This window comes from Hoplias malabaricus, chromosome 14 (genome assembly GCF_029633855.1).
Source record: "Hoplias malabaricus isolate fHopMal1 chromosome 14, fHopMal1.hap1, whole genome shotgun sequence".
Taxonomy (NCBI): Eukaryota; Metazoa; Chordata; class Actinopteri; order Characiformes; family Erythrinidae; genus Hoplias; species Hoplias malabaricus.
Window position 1 is genome coordinate 2,186,553 of NC_089813.1, and position 23,592 is coordinate 2,210,144.

General features: G+C 42.4%; 1 protein-coding gene across 2 annotated transcripts; it reads left to right on the forward strand.

Moving 5' to 3' along the window:
* The first annotated feature begins 381 nt into the window (after positions 1–381).
* LOC136665712 (H-2 class II histocompatibility antigen, I-E beta chain-like) lies at positions 382–22,552 on the forward strand. 2 transcript variants are annotated; one of them, XM_066643397.1, is made up of 7 exons: positions 406–488; positions 1,148–1,204; positions 9,274–9,552; positions 17,963–18,244; positions 20,397–20,510; positions 20,606–20,634; positions 20,725–22,552. In XM_066643397.1, coding segments are annotated over exons 2-6 (699 nt in total). In that variant the 5' UTR covers positions 406–488; positions 1,148–1,203; the 3' UTR covers positions 20,629–20,634; positions 20,725–22,552. The 2 variants fall into 2 exon arrangements, with proteins under 2 accessions (XP_066499493.1, XP_066499494.1); XM_066643396.1 differs by lacking the exon at positions 1,148–1,204 and having other exon boundaries at positions 382–488; positions 20,725–21,704.
* The last annotated feature ends 1,040 nt before the right edge of the window (positions 22,553–23,592 follow it).

A 23,592-nucleotide genomic window follows, 5' to 3' on the forward strand; every position in this document is an offset into this window, starting at 1 on the left:
GAACAGCCTTGCATTAATTTATCACTCAGTCACAGGACACAAATTTGGCACCAACTTAAAATTTTTTAATCTCTCATAATCTAACATTACACTGTCAGAAATGTTGTCACTGAGGTGGTACCATCAAGGGAACATATTTGTACCTTTAGTTAGGGAACATAAATGTAACTTATTTTATTATAATTATATATTATATAATTTTAATTCTCCACAGTCGTATAATGAAAGATTACAGAGAACCCCCTCTCCTTCTGAAAGTGTACAAAGTCACCTGGAAAGATGCATTTCTGCCTCTGCCTAGTAACAGGGGATGAAGTGGCCTATCAGACTGTGATTGGCTGGTGAACTGAGCTGTGTGTGTGAACTGGAACCCTCTCTCTCTCTCCCCCTCTCGCTCTGAAACTCTCTCAGTTGTTGGACACAGATCGAGGTGAAAATGAACCTGAGTCTGCAGCTGCTGCTCCTCCTGACTCTGACTGTCAGAACAGGTGTGTTTACATTTATACTTATCTGAGTAGTTTTATTTGAATTATATGCGTGTAACACACAGACTTTTATCTGGAATATAAATGTGATTTGTACTGAACTTTTATAGACTTCATATAAAATAAACATGAATACAGTAGTAATGTTTTGTTATCAGTGAAGTTATCAGTGTGTTGAGAGGTGTCTGGAAGAACACACTGAAGTGAACTCGTGAAGACTGGATTTAAAATGTGTATTTATGCATTATATATTTAAAGGAGTTATTCCTGGCAACTGTAATTAATCTGAAAGGTGGAACTGTGTTGATGTAAAATCATTTTGATTTAAATAACTCAAAATGTATTTTATATTTATAATATTTATAGAATTTTTTATTCAATAGAAAGTCAAAACAAATTCAAGAATAATGCTTTTCATAGCTATTACTTATGATGCTGGAAAACGGTCTAATGTGTTTATGAAGCTCCAGTGACTGTAAATGGGTAAAAAAAAAGTGTCACTGTCAGACATGCTAGGTTTCCTCTCTCTCTCTCTCTCTCTCTCTCTCTCTCTCTCTCTCTCTCTGGCAAATACAGATATTGAAAATCATGAAGAGAGATGAGGATGTTGCTGTTTTCCTGCTCCATAGGGGGGTAACACTGACTTATTTTTGCTGTTACAGTTACATTACTTAAGGTGGAACTGACTCTAAATTCAGGAGAGCGCTAACTGCATGAAAGTAAGCACAGAGGGAAAGTGCTACAAAACTAAACAGCTCGAATTACACATGAGTTTCTGTGGGAAATCAAAAATGTGAATAAACACTTACAGACAATTTACACTTCAGACACGAACAAGATACAGTCACTTCTTACTCACACACACCACTCCACCTTAAAAGATACAGTCGCTTCTTACTCACACACACTGCTCCACCTTAAAAGATACAGTCACTTCTTACTCACACACACTGCTCCACCTTAAAAGATACAGTCGCTTCTTACTCACACACGCCGCTCCACATTAAAAGATACAGTTGCTTCTTACTCACACACACAGCTCCACCTTAAAAGATACAGTCACTTCTTACTCACACACACCGCTCCACATTAAAAGATACAGTCCCTTCTTACACACACACACCGCTCCACCTTAAAAGATACAGTCGCTTCTTACTCACACACACCGCTCCACCTTAAAAGATACAGACGCTTCTTACTCACACACACCGCTCCACATTAAAAGATACAGTCGCTTCTTACTCACACACCGCTCCACCTTAAAAGATACAGTCGCTTCTTACTCACACACCGCTCCACCTTAAAAGATACAGTCGCTTCTTACTCAGACACACCGCTCCACCTTAAAAGATACAGTCGCTTCTTACTCACACATGCCGCTCCACATTAAAAGATACAGTCGCTTCTTACTCAGACACACCGCTCCACCTTAAAAGATACAATCGCTTCTTACTCACACATGCCGCTCCACATTAAAAGATACAGTCGCTTCTTACTCACACACGCCGCTCCATATTAAAAGATACAGTCGCTTCTTACTCACACACACCGCTCCACCTTAAAAGATACAATCACTTCTTACTCACAAACACCGCTCCACATTAAAAGATACAGTCGCTTCTTACTCACACACGCCGCTCCACATTAAAAGATACAGTCGCTTCTTACTCACACACGCCGCTCCATATTAAAAGATACAGTCGCTTCTTACTCACACACACCGCTCCACCTTAAAAGATACAATCACTTCTTACTCACACACGCCGCTCCACATTAAAAGATACAGTCGCTTCTTACTCACACACGCCGCTCCATATTAAAAGATACAGTCGCTTCTTACTCACACACACCGCTCCACCTTAAAAGATACAATCACTTCTTACTCACAAACACCGCTCCACATTAAAAGATACAGTCGCTTCTTACTCACACACGCCGCTCCACATTAAAAGATACAGTCGCTTCTTACTCACACACGCCGCTCCATATTAAAAGATACAGTCGCTTCTTACTCACACACACCGCTCCACCTTAAAAGATACAATCACTTCTTACTCACACACGCCGCTCCACATTAAAAGATACAGTCGCTTCTTACTCACACACGCCGCTCCATATTAAAAGATACAGTCGCTTCTTACTCACACACACCGCTCCACCTTAAAAGATACAATCACTTCTTACTCACACACGCCGCTCCACATTAAAAGATACAGTTGCTTCTTACTCACACACACCACTCCACCTTAAAAGATACAGTCGCTTCTTACTCACACACACCGCTCCACATTAAAAGATACAGTCGCTTCTTACTCACACACAGCACTTCACCTTAAAAGATACAGTCGCTTCTTACTCACACACACCTCTCCACATTAAAAGATACAGTCGCTTCTTACTCACAAACACCGCTCCACCTTAAAAGATACAGTCGCTTCTTACTCACACACACTGCTCCACCTTAAAAGATACAGTCGCTTCTTACTCACACACGCCGCTCCACATTAAAAGATACAGTTGCTTCTTAATCACACACACAGCTCCACCTTAAAAGATAGTCGCTTCTTACTCACACACGCCGCTCCACATTAAAAGATACAGTCGCTTCTTACTCACACACACCGCTCCACATTAAAAGATACAGTCGCTTCTTACTCACACACACCACTCCACATTAAAAGATACAGTCGCTTCTTACTCACACACACCGCTCCACATTAAAAGATACAGTCGCTTCTTACTCACACACACTGCTCCACCTTAAAAGATACAGTCGCTTCTTACTCACACACACAGCTCCACCTTAAAAGATAGTCGCTTCTTACTCACACACGCCGCTCCACATTAAAAGATACAGTCGCTTCTTACTCACACACGCCGCTCCACATTAAAAGATACAGTCGCTTCTTACTCACACACACCGCTCCACCTTAAAAGATACAGTCGCTTCTTACTCACACACACCACTCCACCTTAAAAGATACAGTCGCTTCTTACACACACATGCCGCTCCACATTAAAAGATACAGTCGCTTCTTACTCAGACACACCGCTCCACCTTAAAAGATACAATCGCTTCTTACTCACACATGCCGCTCCACATTAAAAGATACAGTCGCTTCTTACTCACACACGCCGCTCCATATTAAAAGATACAGTCGCTTCTTACTCACACACACCGCTCCACCTTAAAAGATACAATCACTTCTTACTCACAAACACCGCTCCACATTAAAAGATACAGTCGCTTCTTACTCACACACGCCGCTCCACATTAAAAGATACAGTCGCTTCTTACTCACACACGCCGCTCCATATTAAAAGATACAGTCGCTTCTTACTCACACACACCGCTCCACCTTAAAAGATACAATCACTTCTTACTCACACACGCCGCTCCACATTAAAAGATACAGTTGCTTCTTACTCACACACACCACTCCACCTTAAAAGATACAGTCGCTTCTTACTCACACACACCGCTCCACATTAAAAGATACAGTCGCTTCTTACTCACACACAGCACTTCACCTTAAAAGATACAGTCGCTTCTTACTCACACACGCCGCTCCACATTAAAAGATACAGTCGCTTCTTACTCACAAACACCGCTCCACCTTAAAAGATACAGTCGCTTCTTACACACACACACCGCTCCACCTTAAAAGATACAGTCGCTTCTTACTCACACACGCCGCTCCACATTAAAAGATACAGTTGCTTCTTACTCACACACACAGCTCCACCTTAAAAGATAGTCGCTTCTTACTCACACACGCCGCTCCACATTAAAAGATACAGTCGCTTCTTACTCACACACACCGCTCCACCTTAAAAGATACAGTCGCTTCTTACTCACACACGCCGCTCCACATTAAAAGATACAGTCGCTTCTTACTCACACACACCGCTCCACATTAAAAGATACAGTCGCTTCTTACTCACACACACTGCTCCACCTTAAAAGATACAGTCGCTTCTTACTCACACACGCCGCTCCACATTAAAAGATACAGTCGCTTCTTACTCACACACACCGCTCCACATTAAAAGATACAGTCGCTTCTTACTCACACACACTGCTCCACCTTAAAAGATACAGTCGCTTCTTACTCACACACGCCGCTCCACATTAAAAGATACAGTCGCTTCTTACTCACACACACAGCTCCACCTTAAAAGATAGTCGCTTCTTACTCACACACGCCGCTCCACATTAAAAGATACAGTCGCTTCTTACTCACACACGCCGCTCCACATTAAAAGATACAGTCGCTTCTTACTCACACACACCGCTCCACCTTAAAAGATACAGTCGCTTCTTACTCACACACACCGCTCCACCTTAAAAGATACAGTCGCTTCTTACACACACACACCGCTCCACCTTAAAAGATACAGTCGCTTCTTACACACACCGCTCCACCTTAAAAGATACAGTCGCTTCTTACTCACACACACTGCTCCACCTTAAAAGTTACAGTCGCTTCTTACTCACACACACCGCTCCACATTAAAAGATACAGTCGCTTCTTACTCACACACACCGCTCCACATTAAAAGATACAGTCGCTTCTTACTCACAAACACTGCTCCACATTAAAAGATACAGTCGCTTCTTACTCACACACACCGCTCCACATTAAAAGATACAGTCGCTTCTTACTCACACACACCGCTCCACATTAAAAGATACAGTCGCTTCTTACTCACAAACACTGCTCCACATTAAAAGATACAGTCGCTTCTTACTCACACACACCGCTCCACATTAAAAGATACAGTCGCTTCTTACTCACAAACACCGCTCCACCTTAAAAGATACAGTCGCTTCTTACTCACACACACTGCTCCACCTTAAAAGATACAGTCGCTTCTTTCTCACACACGCCGCTCCACATTAAAAGATACAGTTGCTTCTTACTCACACACACAGCTCCACCTTAAAAGATAGTCGCTTCTTACTCACACACGCCGCTCCACATTAAAAGATACAGTCGCTTCTTACTCACACACACCGCTCCACCTTAAAAGATACAGTCGCTTCTTACTCACACACGCCGCTCCACATTAAAAGATACAGTCGCTTCTTACTCACACACGCCGCTCCACATTAAAAGATACAGTCGCTTCTTACTCACACACACCGCTCCACATTAAAAGATACAGTCGCTTCTTACTCACACACACCGCTCCACATTAAAAGATACAGTCGCTTCTTACTCACACACACCGCTCCACATTAAAAGATACAGTCGCTTCTTACTCACACACACTGCTCCACCTTAAAAGATACAGTTGCTTCTTACTCACACACGCCGCTCCACATTAAAAGATACAGTCGCTTCTTACTCACACACACACCGCTCCACCTTAAAAGATAGTCGCTTCTTACTCACACACGCCGCTCCACATTAAAAGATACAGTCGCTTCTTACTCACACACCGCTCCACCTTAAAAGATAGTCGCTTCTTACTCACACACGCCGCTCCACATTAAAAGATACAGTCGCTTCTTACTCACACACCGCTCCACCTTAAAAGATAGTCGCTTCTTACTCACACACGCCGCTCCACATTAAAAGATACAGTCGCTTCTTACTCACACACACACCGCTCCACCTTAAAAGATAGTCGCTTCTTACTCACACACGCCGCTCCACATTAAAAGATACAGTCGCTTCTTACTCACACACACCGCTCCACCTTAAAAGATACAGTCGCTTCTTACTCACACACACCGCTCCACATTAAAAGATACAGTCGCTTCTTACTCACAAACACTGCTCCACATTAAAAGATACAGTCGCTTCTTACTCACACACACCGCTCCACATTAAAAGATACAGTCGCTTCTTACTCACACACACCGCTCCACATTAAAAGATACAGTCGCTTCTTACTCACAAACACTGCTCCACATTAAAAGATACAGTCGCTTCTTACTCACACACACCGCTCCACATTAAAAGATACAGTCGCTTCTTACTCACAAACACCGCTCCACCTTAAAAGATACAGTCGCTTCTTACTCACACACACTGCTCCACCTTAAAAGATACAGTCGCTTCTTTCTCACACACGCCGCTCCACATTAAAAGATACAGTTGCTTCTTACTCACACACACAGCTCCACCTTAAAAGATAGTCGCTTCTTACTCACACACGCCGCTCCACATTAAAAGATACAGTCGCTTCTTACTCACACACACCGCTCCACCTTAAAAGATACAGTCGCTTCTTACTCACACACGCCGCTCCACATTAAAAGATACAGTCGCTTCTTACTCACACACGCCGCTCCACATTAAAAGATACAGTCGCTTCTTACTCACACACACCGCTCCACATTAAAAGATACAGTCGCTTCTTACTCACACACACCGCTCCACATTAAAAGATACAGTCGCTTCTTACTCACACACACCGCTCCACATTAAAAGATACAGTCGCTTCTTACTCACACACACTGCTCCACCTTAAAAGATACAGTTGCTTCTTACTCACACACGCCGCTCCACATTAAAAGATACAGTCGCTTCTTACTCACACACACACCGCTCCACCTTAAAAGATAGTCGCTTCTTACTCACACACGCCGCTCCACATTAAAAGATACAGTCGCTTCTTACTCACACACCGCTCCACCTTAAAAGATAGTCGCTTCTTACTCACACACGCCGCTCCACATTAAAAGATACAGTCGCTTCTTACTCACACACCGCTCCACCTTAAAAGATAGTCGCTTCTTACTCACACACGCCGCTCCACATTAAAAGATACAGTCGCTTCTTACTCACACACACACCGCTCCACCTTAAAAGATAGTCGCTTCTTACTCACACACGCCGCTCCACATTAAAAGATACAGTCGCTTCTTACTCACACACACCGCTCCACCTTAAAAGATACAGTCGCTTCTTACTCACACACACCGCTCCACCTTAAAAGATACAGTCGCTTCTTACACACACACACCGCTCCACCTTAAAAGATACAGTCGCTTCTTACACACACCGCTCCACCTTAAAAGATACAGTCGCTTCTTACTCACACACACTGCTCCACCTTAAAAGTTACAGTCGCTTCTTACTCACACACACCGCTCCACATTAAAAGATACAATCACTTCTTACTCACACACGCCGCTCCACATTAAAAGATACAGTCGCTTCTTACTCACACACACTGCTCCACCTTAAAAGATACAGTCGCTTCTTACTCACACACGCCGCTCCACATTAAAAGATACAGTTGCTTCTTACTCACACACACAGCTCCACCTTAAAAGATAGTCGCTTCTTACTCACACACGCCGCTCCACATTAAAAGATACAGTCGCTTCTTACTCACACACACCGCTCCACCTTAAAAGATACAGTCGCTTCTTACTCACACACACCGCTCCACCTTAAAAGATACAGTCGCTTCTTACTCACACACACTGCTCCACATTAAAAGATACAGTCGCTTCTTTCTCACACACACCGCTCCACATTAAAAGATACAGTCGCTTCTTACACACACACACCGCTCCACCTTAAAAGATACAGTCGCTTCTTACACACACCGCTCCACCTTAAAAGATACAGTCGCTTCTTACTCACACACACTGCTCCACCTTAAAAGATACAGTCGCTTCTTACTCACACACGCCGCTCCACATTAAAAGATACAGTCGTTTCTTACTCACACACACCGCTCCACCTTAAAAGATAGTCGCTTCTTACTCACACACGCCGCTCCACATTAAAAGATACAGTCGCTTCTTACTCACACACGCCGCTCCACATTAAAAGATACAGTCGCTTCTTACTCACACACACCGCTCCACCTTAAAAGATACAGTCGCTTCTTACTCACACACACCGCTTCACATTAAAAGATACAGTTGCTTCTTACTCACACACACCGCTCCACCTTAAAAGATACAGTTGCTTCTTACTCACACACACTGCTCCACATTAAAAGATACAGTCGCTTCTTTCTCACACACACCGCTCCACATTAAAAGATACAGTCGCTTCTTACTCACACACGCCGCTCCACATTAAAAGATACAGTCGCTTCTTACTCACACACACCGCTTCACATTAAAAGATACAGTTGCTTCTTACTCACACACACCGCTCCACCTTAAAAGATACAGTCGCTTCTTACTCACACACACTGCTCCACATTAAAAGATACAGTCGCTTCTTTCTCACACACACCGCTCCACATTAAAAGATACAGTCGCTTCTTACACACACACACCACTCCACCTTAAAAGATACAGTCGCTTCTTACACACACCGCTCCACCTTAAAAGATACAGTCGCTTCTTACACACACCGCTCCACCTTAAAAGATACAGTCGCTTCTTACTCACACACACTGCTCCACCTTAAAAGATACAGTCGCTTCTTACTCACACACGCCGCTCCACATTAAAAGATACAGTCGTTTCTTACTCACACACACCGCTCCACCTTAAAAGATAGTCGCTTCTTACTCACACACGCCGCTCCACATTAAAAGATACAGTCGCTTCTTACTCACACACGCCGCTCCACATTAAAAGATACAGTCGCTTCTTACTCACACACACCGCTTCACATTAAAAGATACAGTTGCTTCTTACTCACACACACTGCTCCACCTTAAAAGACTTCTGGACATAAACAAACCAGAGAACAGCGTTTTCCCACAAGATGTTGCTTATATACAGTATACATGTTTATATGATTTTCTGACTTATTATTATATGACTTAATTTTTATTGTAAATATTTATTTTTTCTCTCCAGTGCTGACCGGTGGATATTATGAATACTGGGTAGATGAATGTCTCTCCAGTTCATCAGCCCTGACCGATGTGGAATACATTAGGACAATCTATTTCAATAAGGATCCGTATGCACGGTTTAACAGCACTGTGGGGGAGTTTGTCGGCTTCAGTGAGTATGGAGTGAATCAAGCAAAATATTGGAACAGCCTTCCTTACCTACAGCAGATGAGAGGTGCGCTGGAGAGTTACTGTAAAAACAACCTGAGGAATGATTTCTCCGTTGTTCTGGAGAAGGCAGGTGAGTGTTAATCAGTGCAGCTCAGAAACAACTAAACCACCACTGACCTGTTCATTTACACTCAGCTCTGAACACAGCTTTAACACACACTTTAACACCACTCTGCTCTTCCTTAATCTTACAAAATAAGTTTACTGTAAAATTTCACTTTATAATGATGTTACCCTCTCTTTCAGTTTGACTTGTGTAAATACAGATAATAAGAGTCATTAGATTAATATGAATTATATAAACAAGCAACACATATGGTGTTTTTTGTTTTTTGTTTTGTTTTGTTCCTTAAAAGATTTCTATCTGTTCTCTTCAGAACGCTTTTTTTTTTTACAAATTATTTCATTGGCATGGATCACATAAGTAGTTTTAACATAACTATCTCTTAAGATTATGTTTATAATTTTCCAGTCTTAGATAAACTCATTAATTTTGTACACTAAACTTATAATAAAATAAAATGAAATTAAGTAGGTAGAAAAACGTAATGAGCCATTTACACGTTCAGTGCAGTAGAGTTCAGTGTAGTAGCATTAAGCAGACACTGTTCCTGAAACTGTGCTTTAAACTAAACGAGACTAAACCCAGCTGTGGTAAATTAAATATCCCCGCCACTAGATGGCGCACTGCCAGTGTAAATGACACTGAATCTTATTTTGAATCTGAGACGCTGTTTTACAGAGATAGGAATTTATGCTCGTCCTCACTTCCACACGTTATTATTGTTCTCCTGTAAACTGTTAATATGTTATAATGTTGTTGTAGGCCTCAGGAAGCCATTTTAATTTAATTAAATATACTGTCAAAGCTAATATAAATGTGTCACATTCTTAATGCTGTCATTTTTCCAATCTGTGTCAGTTAGTGTAAATAGAATACTACATTTACATTTGTGAGCTTTTCAGAAAAGTAATGATCATATCTCAAGCTTATGTACAATTTTGCCAGGTGTTACGACCCCAAAGTGCCTAGGGGAAAATAAGCGCTTACATAAACAACAGAAAAATTATGTTTAAAAAAATAAGGCCAAAGCCATCCCAACCTCCAGACCAAAACACGGCAAAATGATGTTATTTTGATGTTATTTCTTTTACACATTTTTGAATAAAACTGATTTTCCAACGACAGTTTGCGTCAGCTATTCAGTGGTGGTAGAAAACAAGTAATAATTTCAGGGGTGAGACAAAACAAAATTCCAAAACAACTAAAAAAACAAAATCAACTAACTAACCTATTTCAAAAAACAAAATTACAACAATTACACTGTCTCCAGCTCGAGAGATGGATTTTTAAACAATTAAAATGTTCTTCACACTAACACAAATCTTAAGCAAACACATTCTTTATGGAACCAAAAGTGGCTCTTCTATGGCATTGCTCAAAGAACCCTTTGTAGCACCTTTTAACAATTTTTAACAGTGTACATTCTACCACAGTGGGCGGCACGGTGGGTTTGAGTTGAGTCCCGCTCCAGGTGACTGTCTGTGAGGAGTATGGTGTGTTCTCTCTGTGTCTGCGTAGGTTTCCTCCGGGTGACTGTCTGTGAGGAGTGTGGTGTGTTCTCTCTGTGTCTGTGTGGGTTTCCTCCGGGTGACTGTCTGTGAAGAGTGTGGTGTGTTCTCACTGTGTCTGCGTGGGTTTCCTCCGGGTGACTGTCTGTGAGGAGTGTGGTGTTTTCTCCCTGTGTCTGTGTGGGTTTCCTCTGGGTGACTGTCTGTGAGGAGTGTGGTGTGTTCTCCCTGTGTCTGTGTGGGTTTCCTCTGGGTGACTGTCTGTGAAGAGTGTGGTGTGTTCTCACTGTGTCTGCGTGGGTTTCCTCCGGGTGACTGTCTGTGAGGAGTGTGGTGTGTTCTCTCTGTGTCTGTGTGGGTTTCCTCCGGGTGACTGTCTGTGAGGAGTGTGGTGTGTTCTCCCTGTGTCTGCGTGGGTTTCCTTCCCGTGCTCCGGTTTCCTTCCACGCTCCAAAAACACATGTTGGTCGGTGGATTGGCGACTCAAAAGTGTCCGTAGGTGTGAGTGTGTGAGTTAATGTCTGAGTGTGTGTGTTGCCCTGTGAAGGACTGGCGCCCCCTCCAGGGTGTGTTCCTGCCTTGCGCCCAATGATTCCAGGTAGGCTCTGGACCCACTGCGACCCTGAACTGGATAAGGGTTACAGATAATGAATGAATGAATAATAAAAATGATAATAATAACAATACTGATACAGAGCTTTTCATGGACCCAATATACTTACACTTGCTGTTACATGTATGATTACAGACAACAGGAATAACAGTAAGTAATACAGAAGGACAGTCCTGGATATAAACAAATATCTTGATGGAACATTTCAGGCTTTTGAACGATTATATGCAGGCATTAAGAGATATGTTTTTAGATTATATTTGAATTAATACATAGAGAGAGAGACAGCTTAATTGGAGGAGGAAATTACTTGCAGTGTCTGGGACCAAATGTAGAAATGCAATATTTTATTAGTAGCCAGTGATGATGCTGAAGAATAGGTGTACTATGTTGGTGAGAGTGTGTAAGAGTAAAGAGTTGAGCGGCAGTGTTTTGGACAATCTGGATTTTGGACCATCTAGAAATTAAACACTTTCACAGCAGAGTGAAAGAGAGAGATTGTCAGGATCGCGCGGACTGGTGGAGGCGGACACACTCGCTATAACACAAGAAAACAGGAAACAAGGAAACAGACAGACATACCAAGGAAAAGGGAAACAGACCAGAGAAACAGACTAGAGACACAAACCGACTTGATAGGGATGAGAATGGGGAACCGACAAGACAAACAGACCAGAGACAGAGGAGCAAATGTGGACCGAATCAAAGAACCGACAAGACAGACAGGCAAACACGGAATGTCCAACAAACACACACAGAGACAAGGGAACTTAAATGCACACAACAGACACGAAACACCTGGGACAGCGAATGAGAGGGCAGGGTAACAAATGAGACATGGATGAGGAACAAAGGCAGGACTAGGGCGGAGACATGAACAATAACAAACAAAGCCATGTGCTAAGTGAGCACATGGCAGGGACAACAGACAAGACAGAACAAGGGTGACAGAGATTATATAATTTTAGTAATGTTACAGAGATGAACTACATAATTGATGTGAGTACTAAGAAAGAGAGTTGGGTCAAGGATGACACAAAATTTTTGTTCAGTGGGGGAGGAGAGACAGTAACACTTTCAATTACAATTTCAATGTAAACATATACACTGAGCAGAGAAAGAGGACATATACCCACAGTGTTGTTTTATCCTCAGCTCCTTGTCTTCAGTCTCGGGACAGCCATGCATGCACATGAAACTTTAGACCTCTATACAATTGTTATGCCCTCCCCAAGAGAAGGGACAGACACACAGAGCGAGCTCTCTGATTTGTGTGTGCCAGCTGCATGAGTTCTGTGCGCGAGCTCTCTGAGTTTTGTGAGCGTGCTCTCTTGAGTTTTCTGCGCGTGCTCTCTTGAGTTTTCTGCGCAAGCTCTCTGAGTTTTGTGCGCCAGCTACACGAGTTCTGTGCGCGAGCTCTCTGAGTTTTGTGCTGCTCTCTAAGTTTTGGGCACGTGCTCTCTTGAGTTTTGTGCTGCTCTCTAAGTTTTGGGCACGTGCTCTCTTGAGTTTTGTGCGCTGCTCTTTGAGTTTTGAGCTCGTGCTCTCGAGTTTTGTGCGCGTGCTCTCTTGAGTTTTGTGCGCGTGCTCTCTTGAGTTTTGTGCGCGTGCTCTCTTGAGTTTTCTGCAAGCTCTCTGAGTTTTGTGCGCCAGCTGCACGAGTTCTGTGTGCGAGCTCTCTGAGTTTTGTGTTGCTCTCTGAGTTTTGGGCACGTGCTCTCTTGAGTTTTGTGCGCTGCTCTCTGAGTTTTGAGCTCGTGCTCTCGAGTTTTGTGCGCGTGCTCTCTTGAGTTTTGTGCGCCTGATCCCCGAGTTTTGCGCACAGTTTTGGCACATAGTTCTCGCGTGGGCGGGACTTCTCAGGAGTGCCTTTCCCATTGGCTAATTAGTTTTTGAGAGACAACTCAGTGCCCAAGGCATTCGTTGCAGCGCTGCAGCGGAGAGACAGGAAAGATTTCAACATTAACGAGTTAGTAATTTTACACAAAACCGAATTCTCTTTGGACTTTACTGTTTTAAAACGATGAAATACCTGCAAACCCCGAAAATCAATGTAGATATTGAGGTAATGTTCTGTCTAAAACGAAACATTAAAGATTTTACTGTAAGTACAAACCTGTTTGTCTTTCGTTACCATATACTGATCTGAGGTAAATGCACACGATGTCTGTTTACTCAGGATGAAACAAAATAAATGAGCGTTTATTTGTTTATTTGTAAATTGTTATTCATGAACGCTTGAGCCTCTGTTCAAAAACCTATTGTCACATCCTGGCCCAGTCCTGTTTGTTTTCCCTGCCATGTGCTCTCTCAGCACATGGCCCTGTCTGATATCGTCCATGTGTCCGCCCTTGTCCCGCCTTTGTTCCGCCTCTTTGTCCTTTACCCTCGTTATCTGTTTCAGGTGTGTCTCGTTTGTTCATGTATTTAAGTTCCCTTGTGTCACTTCCTGTCATTTGTTTTGTGTGGTTCCCATTGCAAGTTGTGTTGTTCGTGTTTTTCCAATTCCTAGTCATTTTGTTTCCAGTTCCTCGTATTGTTTTGTTCCTAGTCCATGTTATGTCATTTCATTCCCATCTCTAATCATGTTGTTTCTCATCTGTTCCTTGGTTCATGTTTACCTTTAAGTATGTGTGTTGGTTTTGTTATTTTGCTCTAAATAAACGTCTGTATTATAGCGTGTGCGTCCGCCTCCGTCAGTCCGCCCTTCGCGTCTCCCTGACAGAATGACCGATCCACTAAAGGACTCAGCTAACACAGCCATATCACAAGAGAAAATCATGAAAATAGCAGAGGATTTACTGGCCATATGGGGCGGGTGATCAACCAGCTATTTTGCAATCCGTTATGGAAGTACCCAGTGAATTTGAAGGAGGTCCCAACTGTAAGGGATTTGTATTACAGTGCAGACTTTATTTTCAATTTTTGACCTGTCCTGCTCCTGCTGACATTGTCCAGGTCATCTTTATTAGATCTCTTCTCAGATGAGAGGCATTGCAGTGGGCAGAACAATTAATTAAAGAAAAGGCTCTTGAACTGACTGTAGAGACATTTTTAGAACTCTTAAACGAGAGATTCTCATGAACTGCTCCCGAGGACATCTCTGCAGGAACCCCTGCTCCCGAGGACGTCTCAGCAGGAACCCCTGAGACGGGGGGGGGGGGGGGGGGGGTTTGAGGGTAGGGGCTGTTAGCCTCAAACCACTGGACATGGGAGGTGAGGCTAACAGGGGCGCATCTCCGGGGGAACTATGCTCGAAGAAACCCGCTAAAACTACAGCATGTGCCCGGCAAGCAGCACGAGCCCCTGCCTCGGTGGACGTCTCTGCTCCAGTTCCTGAGATGGCGACGAACCCCGCTGCTCATGTCTCAGAGAAGGCGCCTTCCACAGCCGCTCCTGTCCCTGAGAAGGCGTCTTCCACGGCCGCTCCTGTCTCCGTGAAAGCGGCGCCTCCAGCTGCTCCTGTCCCCATGAAAGCGGTGCCTCCAGCCGCACCTGCTCCAGCGAAGGCGGCTTCCACGGCCGCACCTGCTCCAGCGAAGGCGGCTTCCACGGCCGCACCTGCTCCAGCGAAGGCGGCTTCCATGGCCGCACCTGCTCCAGCAAAGGCGGCTTCCACGGCCGCACCTGCTCCAGCGTAGGCGGCTTCCTCGTCTGCTCCTGTCCCAGCGGAGGCGGCTTCCTCGGCTGCTCCTGTCCCAGAGAGGGCGGCTTCCTCGGCCGCTCCTGTCCCAGCGAAGGCGGCTTCCTCAGCCGCTTCTGCACCCGTGACTGTGGCCCCGGCCGCTTCAGTTCATGTCCATTAATCGGCCCCATGGACTTCTAGGCTGATCCCCAGAACTGTGCCCAGGCTGGTACCTCAGACAGCCCCACAGACTTTTGCCAGTCCTGGGCACCCTCCAGTTGTTTTGGTTCCTGTGTCTGTTCCTGTCATAGTTCCTGTCTCTGTCCTCATCCCTGTACCTGTGTCTGCCTTGGTCTCTGTTCCTGTCCCTCTCACTGTGTTCGTGTCTGTTCCCGTGAACATCCTGGTCCCTGTTCCCCTGCCAAGTCCTGTCCAGTCCCTTGTTAGTCCTGTCCAGTCCCCATTTCAACCCTCTGTCCTGTATCAAGCCCAGTCCCCTGTTAATCAAGCCCAGTCCCAGTTCCCCGTTTCGTCACCTGTACAGGCTCAGTACCCAGCCTCAGTCCCATCACCTGTCCTGTCTCCATTTCCGTCCAGTGTTCCGTCAAATGTCCAGCACCCTGTCCAGTCACGTGTCTGCTCCTGCCCTGTCTCTGAATCTGTCCTCTGTCTTCTCACGATTCCCGTCTCTTCTTTCTAGTCCTGTCCAGTGTCCGTTTCAGTCGAGTCTCTTGTCCCCAGATCCATTTCTTGTCTTGTCCTGAGTCTTGTGGGTTCGTTCTGTTTTGTTTTTCCTGGCCCCTCCTGCACCAGCTCCTGGGGAGTCTAGCTTTTCGCGCCCCGGGAGTTGCGCGTCTTGCATCTGTGTTGTAGCGTGTGCGTCCGCCTCCGTCAGTCCGCCCTTCACATTTCCCTGACACCTATCGTGTACTAACATAGTGGGTCTTCCCTTTTCCATAATCACTGTTAGATGGTTTAAATGCCCAAATTTTATTTTGAAGATCACAGTTAACCTGCTATTAAGAGAGCTTTGTGCCCAAACTGCTCGCAATAGTCAGGGATCAGTCGCAGAAAACTCAGAGCACGCGCAGAAAACTCAGAGCACGCACTGAACTCAGAGTTCACGCACAAAAGTGATGGAGCAGAAACGTCAGAGCTGGATATTTTGTTTGCAAGTTATAACATTTACGTTTAAGATTTTATGAATTTTTTTTTTGTGCGATTCTTTTTGGCACAAATTTGATTCCATACAAAACTGCTCACAAAACTCAGGGATCAGTTGCGCAAAACTCACGCACAGAACTGAGAGAGCACACGCAGAACTCAGAGCTCACGCCCAAAAGTCATGGAGCACAAACATCAGAGCTTTTGCAAGTTATATGTTTGAGATGATTTTTTTGTCAGATTCTTTTTGGCACTAATCTGATTCCATAGATATGAACTAACATGAACCAGACATGCACTGATCTGTGGAGACAAACACGTACATATAAGACTTGACACAGGGAAGCTGAAAAAAACAGGAGTATATATACACAGTCAAGGAACACCTGGGGAACATAATGACAGGGCAGGTCCACAAAGTAGTCATAAGTGGGAACAGGAATAGGAGGGGCATGGACTGAGACAAGGGAAGAGAAAAGAACAAACAAACAAAAAAGCCATGTGCTTAGGTACACATGGCGCACAACAAGGAAACAGAAGAACAATTTTTACATAGTAATTTATAGTGCCTGATTAGCTCATCCCTGTCATCTAAGCTGAGCTAATCAGGTGCTATCAATAACTATTTTTCAATCTGGTCAGTCATCCAAGGACATGTGCTCTTTAAATTCAACTACACCGTCAGACCTTGAAAGATCACTAGTCAAATTACTGCAAGAATAAAGAATTTACAGAATTTTATATGATTAATAATAAAGCTGTTTTTTCTCTCTTTAAAATATTTATGAAGTCACACTAAACAACAAATGATCTGTTTATGAGCAAAGTAACTTATTAATATAAGACTTTTATAATTAATTCTTAAGAGCTCTTAAACTCTATTAAAGTGCTGTACTGTGTAAATATTTATTGAATATAACACTGTGGTAAACACATACTCTGTGGCATGATTTTATATTTAACATATTTTATAAAAGTTTTGTATTAGATTTTAAAAATGAATGGACAATGCCTTTAATTAACCCATTAGACCTTCATGGATGTTAGTTCTTGGATTGCAGGTTACAGTCTGTAATTAGGAATGATCAGAAGAGTTAAAATGCTAACTAAAGCGTATAGAGCAGGAGACAGTCATAGAGTTATTAATGATATCATTTGTCACATTAAAAAAAAGTGACTATATGTAAAATATTAAATGTAAGGGATAATGTAATGTATCAGATATCTTCATTTATCAGAAAAATCCAGTGAGAATTTGGGTTAATTTACACAGTTCTGTAACGTGAACACACACATAGAACACTGTCTGAATGTGAACTGTGCAAAGTGGATATATTTTAGGAATCACATCATCAGTTGGTTCACTGAGATTATGAAAGACATCCGAGAATACGCCTTGCTAAAAATGGATGTCTATTTAGTCCTATTCTGTTTGGTTGCACTAATAATAACACACGAATATGAATATCTTCTTAAAGTATTGGTCATATCTCTGTTGTTTTGCAGTGAGGCCAAGGGTGGAACTCAAGGCAGAACAGCAGTACAGTGGTGGACACACGGCCATGTTGATGTGCAGCGCGTATGACTTCTACCCTCAAGCCATCGATGTGTACTGGCAGAGAGATGGTAAAAAAGTTACCACTGATGTGACCGCCACTGAGGAGCTGGCTGATGGAGACTGGTACTACCAGGTCCACTCTCACCTGGAGTACACCCCCAGATCTGGAGAGAGGATCTCCTGTGTGGTGGAGCACGCCAGCTTCTCAGAACCTATGGTCTACGACTGGGGTGAGGACAGAATGAGATTATCACACACCTTTAAAACCTGTTTAATACTGAACCACTTCATGTTCATGAGCTGTTTGAGCAGCAATTCATCCAGGATGTGCTTGTGAAAAATTGCTGAATACATAGTACAGTCCAGGAGGTGCTTCAAGAAGGGGTTTCTCACCCATGAATAGTCTCTGGTGGTCCATAATGGTCTTAGGTCAGCTGTTTTATTTATTTACACAGACACAGGGAGAACATGTAAACTCCACCCAGATGATGCTGAGTGATGCTCAAAGCAGGTTTTTCTATTTATTGTCACTTAGTCTCTAGAAACAAAACATTCTTACAAAGCTTCACTAGTTCACTCATGAGCGAAGAATTTCAAAATATAAAGCTTAGTTAGTATTCCATACAGTTCCTGGGATAAATACTGAATCTATTTTTATTTTATATAAGTGGCGTAACACAGGCATAGACCCTCAAACACTGGCGTTGAAAAGTTCTGATGGACCTTTTCTAGAGATAAATAGGTGAACACTGAAGTGGAGAATATTGAGTACCTGTGGTTTAAGGGTTAAAGTGGAAATAAAGCTTGAGTGAGAAGTAGATTGTAAATATAACTGCATGTTAATGAAAAATCTGAACCAGAGCAGTAATAATTTTTTAAGGCTTAAAAATGCAATATTAAGGTTATTACCCAAAGAACAATGAATAAATGAATTACTTTTGCTACAGTTCCTGATATTATTGATTTAAAATCTTGTTTTTGCTTTGTTTTTGGCCTGTGCAGCGATACAGCATAATTTAAGTAGAACTACTGGCCTGTGTTTGGGGCATGACCCTAATATTACACACTTCTCTACAGCTACAGCTATTTAATTATTAGTCACTCACAACTTGGAAATAGCCTTTTCATTCAGGGGTAAATTTTAATTGTTACAATCATATTACTACGTGAATACACACTTATTAATGATCTGCATAGTGCTACACTATATTGCCAAAAGTATTCCAAATCATCAGTTCCGATCACTTCCATAGCCACAGGTGAATAAAATCAAGCACCTAGGCAGACTGCTTCTACAAACATTTGTGAAAGATTGGGTCACTCTAAGGAGCTCAGTGAATTCCAGCATGGTACAGGATGTCACCTGTGCAACAAGTCCATGAAATTTTCTCGCTACTACATTTTCCACAGTCATCTGTCAGTGGTATTACAAAAAAGTGGAGGAATTTGGAACCACAGAAACTCAGCCACAAAGTGGTAGGCACATAAAGTGACAGAGAAGGGTCAGTGGATGCTGAGGGGCATAGTGCACAGAGTTCTCATACTTTCTGTAGTCAATCGCTACAGACCTCCAAACTTCATAGGGCCTGCAGATTCCCTCAAAAACAGTGCATAGAGAGCTTCATGAAATGGGTTTCCACGGCGGAGCAGCTGCATCCAAGCCTTACATTACCAAGTGCAATGCAAAAGTTTAAATGGAATGGTGTAAAGTACAGCGCCACTGGACTTTAGAGCAGTGGAGATGTGTTCTCTGCAGTGATGAACCACGCTCCTCTGTCTGGTGATCTGATGGACGAGTTTGGGTTTGGCGGTTACCGGGGTGTGGGGTGGGTATTATGGTGTGTGGTTGTTTTTCAGGAGTTGGTCTTGGCCACTTAGTTCCAGTGATAGGAACCCTTAATGCCCCAAGAGATTCTGGACATTTTCATGCTCCCAACTTTGTGGGAACAGTTTGGGGACAGCCCCTTCCTGTTCCAACATGACTGTGCACTAGTGCACAAAGCAAGGTCCATAAAGACATGTATGAGCGAGTTTGGCGTGGAAGAACATGACTGACCTGCACAGTGTCCTGACCTCACCCTGAGAGAACACTTTTGGGATGAATCAGAGCGGAGACTGAGGGCCAGGCCTCGTCCAACATCAGTGTGTGACTTCACTAATGAGCTTCTGGAAAAACAGTCAAAGATTCTCATAAACACGCTCCTAAACCTTGTGGAAAGTCTTCCCAGTAGACCCAAAGCTGTTATCACTGCAGAGATGGAAGAATGGGATGTCACTCAAGTTTATATGCATGCGAATGCAGACGAGCAAATATTGTGTACCTTGATTTCTTCAGAAGTAGTTTAGAATAAATACAAATATTAAACATCTGTGTTTCCTCAGATCCTTCTCTTCCTGATTCTGAGAGAAATAAGATCGCTATCGGAGCGTCGGGGCTGGTGCTGGGGATCATACTCTCAGCTGCTGGATTCATCTACTACAAGAAGAAATCCTCAGGTGAGTGGAGACCACACAGAGTTTAACTGATATTCATTGATCTGGAGGTTTAATGTATTAATATAATTCACTGTGTGATTATTAATGTGTTTCAGGGCGGATCCTGGTGCCGAGTTAAGAGCTGGTGAGAGCTGCACTGTGGTTTTAATCTTCAGTTTGAAGTGATCAGTTAAAGTGAGTGTAACACTGAGCTGTTTTCTCTGAACTGCTGCAGGTTCTGGAGCTGAGCTGGAGACTGAGGTGGAGGAGCAGTGGAGTCCATTACACAGCTTTAATCACCTGTCTCCCAGAGATACTATCAACTCTGTTGTTGCTATGAATCCATCAAAAACAATTACAATTTTCTGTCTGGGTCTGATTTTTCTTTGCATGTGAAGGTGAGTGTGTTTTGGGGGTGGCTCAATACAAATGACTCTTAGAATATTAATAAGTAAATGGATTGTTTTAGAAGATTTAGCTGTACACTGGAACCTTTTGATATCACTGTGGTTGTACCCTCAAAAGAACATGTACTGTACCTTTAATTACCTTTTATTAGGGAACATCATTGTACCATATTCCATTAAAAGTGTAGATTTTAAAATTGTGTTGATTTGATTCGCCCCGTTTCATCTCCAGGACTTTTATTATGTTCTTTTATTTTACACAGTTCTATAATGAAAGATTACCTTTCTAAATATTACATTTAGGGAACACATCCGGACTCTAAACCACTGCTATATCTTTTAAAGGTACATTGGTTTGTACCTTTAGTGACCAATAATATACCTGTACAGTACCTTATTTCTGAGAGTGTATTCACCATCATTTACAGGACATTCTCACTAGAGCTGATTATGTTTATGAACAAAAACTAAAACTAGACTGAGTGTGATTTTAGAAAAGAATTATATTTAATCATTAAGCGTTGATATATTTGTCATTTCTTGAGAAATTATACCAGACCGTTCCTTTTTTATTAAGCCTAAAGCTTTTTACTGTTATTAGGAATCAGGCTAGAAATATAGGTTTCTATTAACTGAAAAATGTTTATTGTTTTATTTGTCTAACTTTAAAAAGTAAAGTTTTACATATTTGTGTTTCACTGATTTCAATAAACACTTCTTAATTATTATTTCTAGAAATTGTATTTTTAATTCCAAGGTCATGACCAGCATGCAGACCATTAGTTAACAATGTTCACTAGAGAAATGTTTTTAATAATAAACAGAAACATTTACAGAATAGTATCTTTATCTAGAGACAAGTAAAATCTGCTTTCTCTGCACCTAAAAGTGCCACTTCTGAATAAAGGCAGACTTCATTAAAGGTATAGTTCATGATTGTAATCAAAATACACTTTTTATAAAATTCAGATGATGTCTCCTCTCCATGTGCTGTGTCAGGACAAAACAGAAAGCTGACAATCGCGGAACACAGTAAACAGTTTTTTAATGACGTTATCCAAAAGAGTAATCACAACAGTACCTCAGAGGATAAGCGAAAACTGTAGTTGAAAATCAGGCAAAGTTCAAAAACCGAAGAATACAGACAGTACCAAAAGGGACAAGGCAGGAGACGTAAACCGGGAAAACAGGCAGGAAGTAGGCAACAAGAAATCGTCAGACTGATAACAAGATAATGCGCAGACATGGGGAGAATACACCACACTCCTCACAGACAGTCACCCGGAGGAAACCCACGCAGACACAGAGAGAACACACCACACTCCTCACAGACAGTCACCTGGAGGAAACCTACGCAGAAACAGGGAGAACACACCACACTCCTCACAGACAGTCACCCGGAGAGGGAATCGAAGCCACAACCTCCTGGCCCCTGGAGCTGTGTGACTGCGACACTACGTGCGGCGCAACCGTGCCTCCATAATAATAACAATAATAATAATAATTTATTCTAGAATCTAAACTGGTGCTATATTTATGAAAAAATACACCTTTGTCCCCTACACTTCCATTTCTTGAATGTGGCTTGACACTAAACATGTCGTATTAAAGCTGAAATAAAAGACCTTCAGGCCTGTATTGATTATTTATTTTAAACAATGTTGGTTCATATATTACAAACCCAATTCCCAGAAATGTCCAATAAAAAGACAATTCAAACAAGAACCTGTGATGTGTGAATTCTCTTGAAGCTTTATTTCATTAAAGAATAAAAAGAGATGTTCTATAAATATAAAGGTAACACAGAATAGTCAGGACAGAAGCAAACAAGAGTGAAATATTTATAGAACATTCAAGTTTTGAAAATGTCTACTGTCAACAGGTGAATATAAAAGACAAACATTTGTTTTAAACGGCTCTGTCTCAGCAGCGAAGAGGGGGAAAGTGAGAAAAATTTCCAACAGTACCTAAGGAACATCGCCTACTATTCATAACAGTGTAGGAGATTAAAGGACCCAGAACTCAGACCGTGTATGCCAGACATCACTGCTGAATAAGCATGAACTTTGAGCCCTCAGACAGCGCTGCATTACACATGGGCTCAGGAGTATTTCAGAGTAAAACAATCATTTAACACAGTTCGCTGCTGCATTAAGAAATGGAAACTTAAACACTACTACAAAAGGAGAAATATTGGGTATGTTTTATGCACACGCTACAACACCATGGCTGCATAGAAACAGATTATGTGTCCAGATCTCTCTCTTATTTTGCATCATGAAGAGAAGAATCAGGCAAAAGTGAACACAGACAGTTCAGCAGCTGAAGTCTTGTATTAAGCAAGAATGGGCAAAAATGCCTTTTGCAGAATGGCAACAACTATTATCTTCAGTTTCTAAATGATTAAAACATGTATGTGATGTAACAGCCCTTCAATCACCTCTGTCCCAATTTCTGTTGCATTTAATCCAGGCATTATTTGTAAATATGTGTTTATAATGAAGTTGTTTAGTGACACTGGAAATGTTGGTGCTTTTGTCAGTTAAATAAAGCTTCAAGAGAATTAACAAATCACAATCCCAGTTCACCAGAAATGAGGTAGTGTTCAGGCTCCTTTACTTGTGGCACATTGTTTATTGATCCCATAACTCACAACAATTTGAACCCTCTGTATTAGCTTTTCCCCAAAGACTGAT

What these genes read in the sequence shown, in the direction of transcription:
- LOC136665712 (XM_066643396.1), top strand. Translation starts at nt 437, where the DNA reads ATGAACCTGAGTCTGCAGCTGCTGCTCCTCCTGACTCTGACTGTCAGA. An exon ending in CGTTGTTCTGGAGAAGGCAG is followed by an intron (nt 9,553 to 17,962) that starts GTGAGTGTTAAT and finishes GTTGTTTTGCAG; the next exon opens with TGAGGCCAAGGGTGGAACTC. An exon ending in CTACAAGAAGAAATCCTCAG is followed by an intron (nt 20,511 to 20,605) that starts GTGAGTGGAGAC and finishes AATGTGTTTCAG; the next exon opens with GGCGGATCCTGGTGCCGAGT.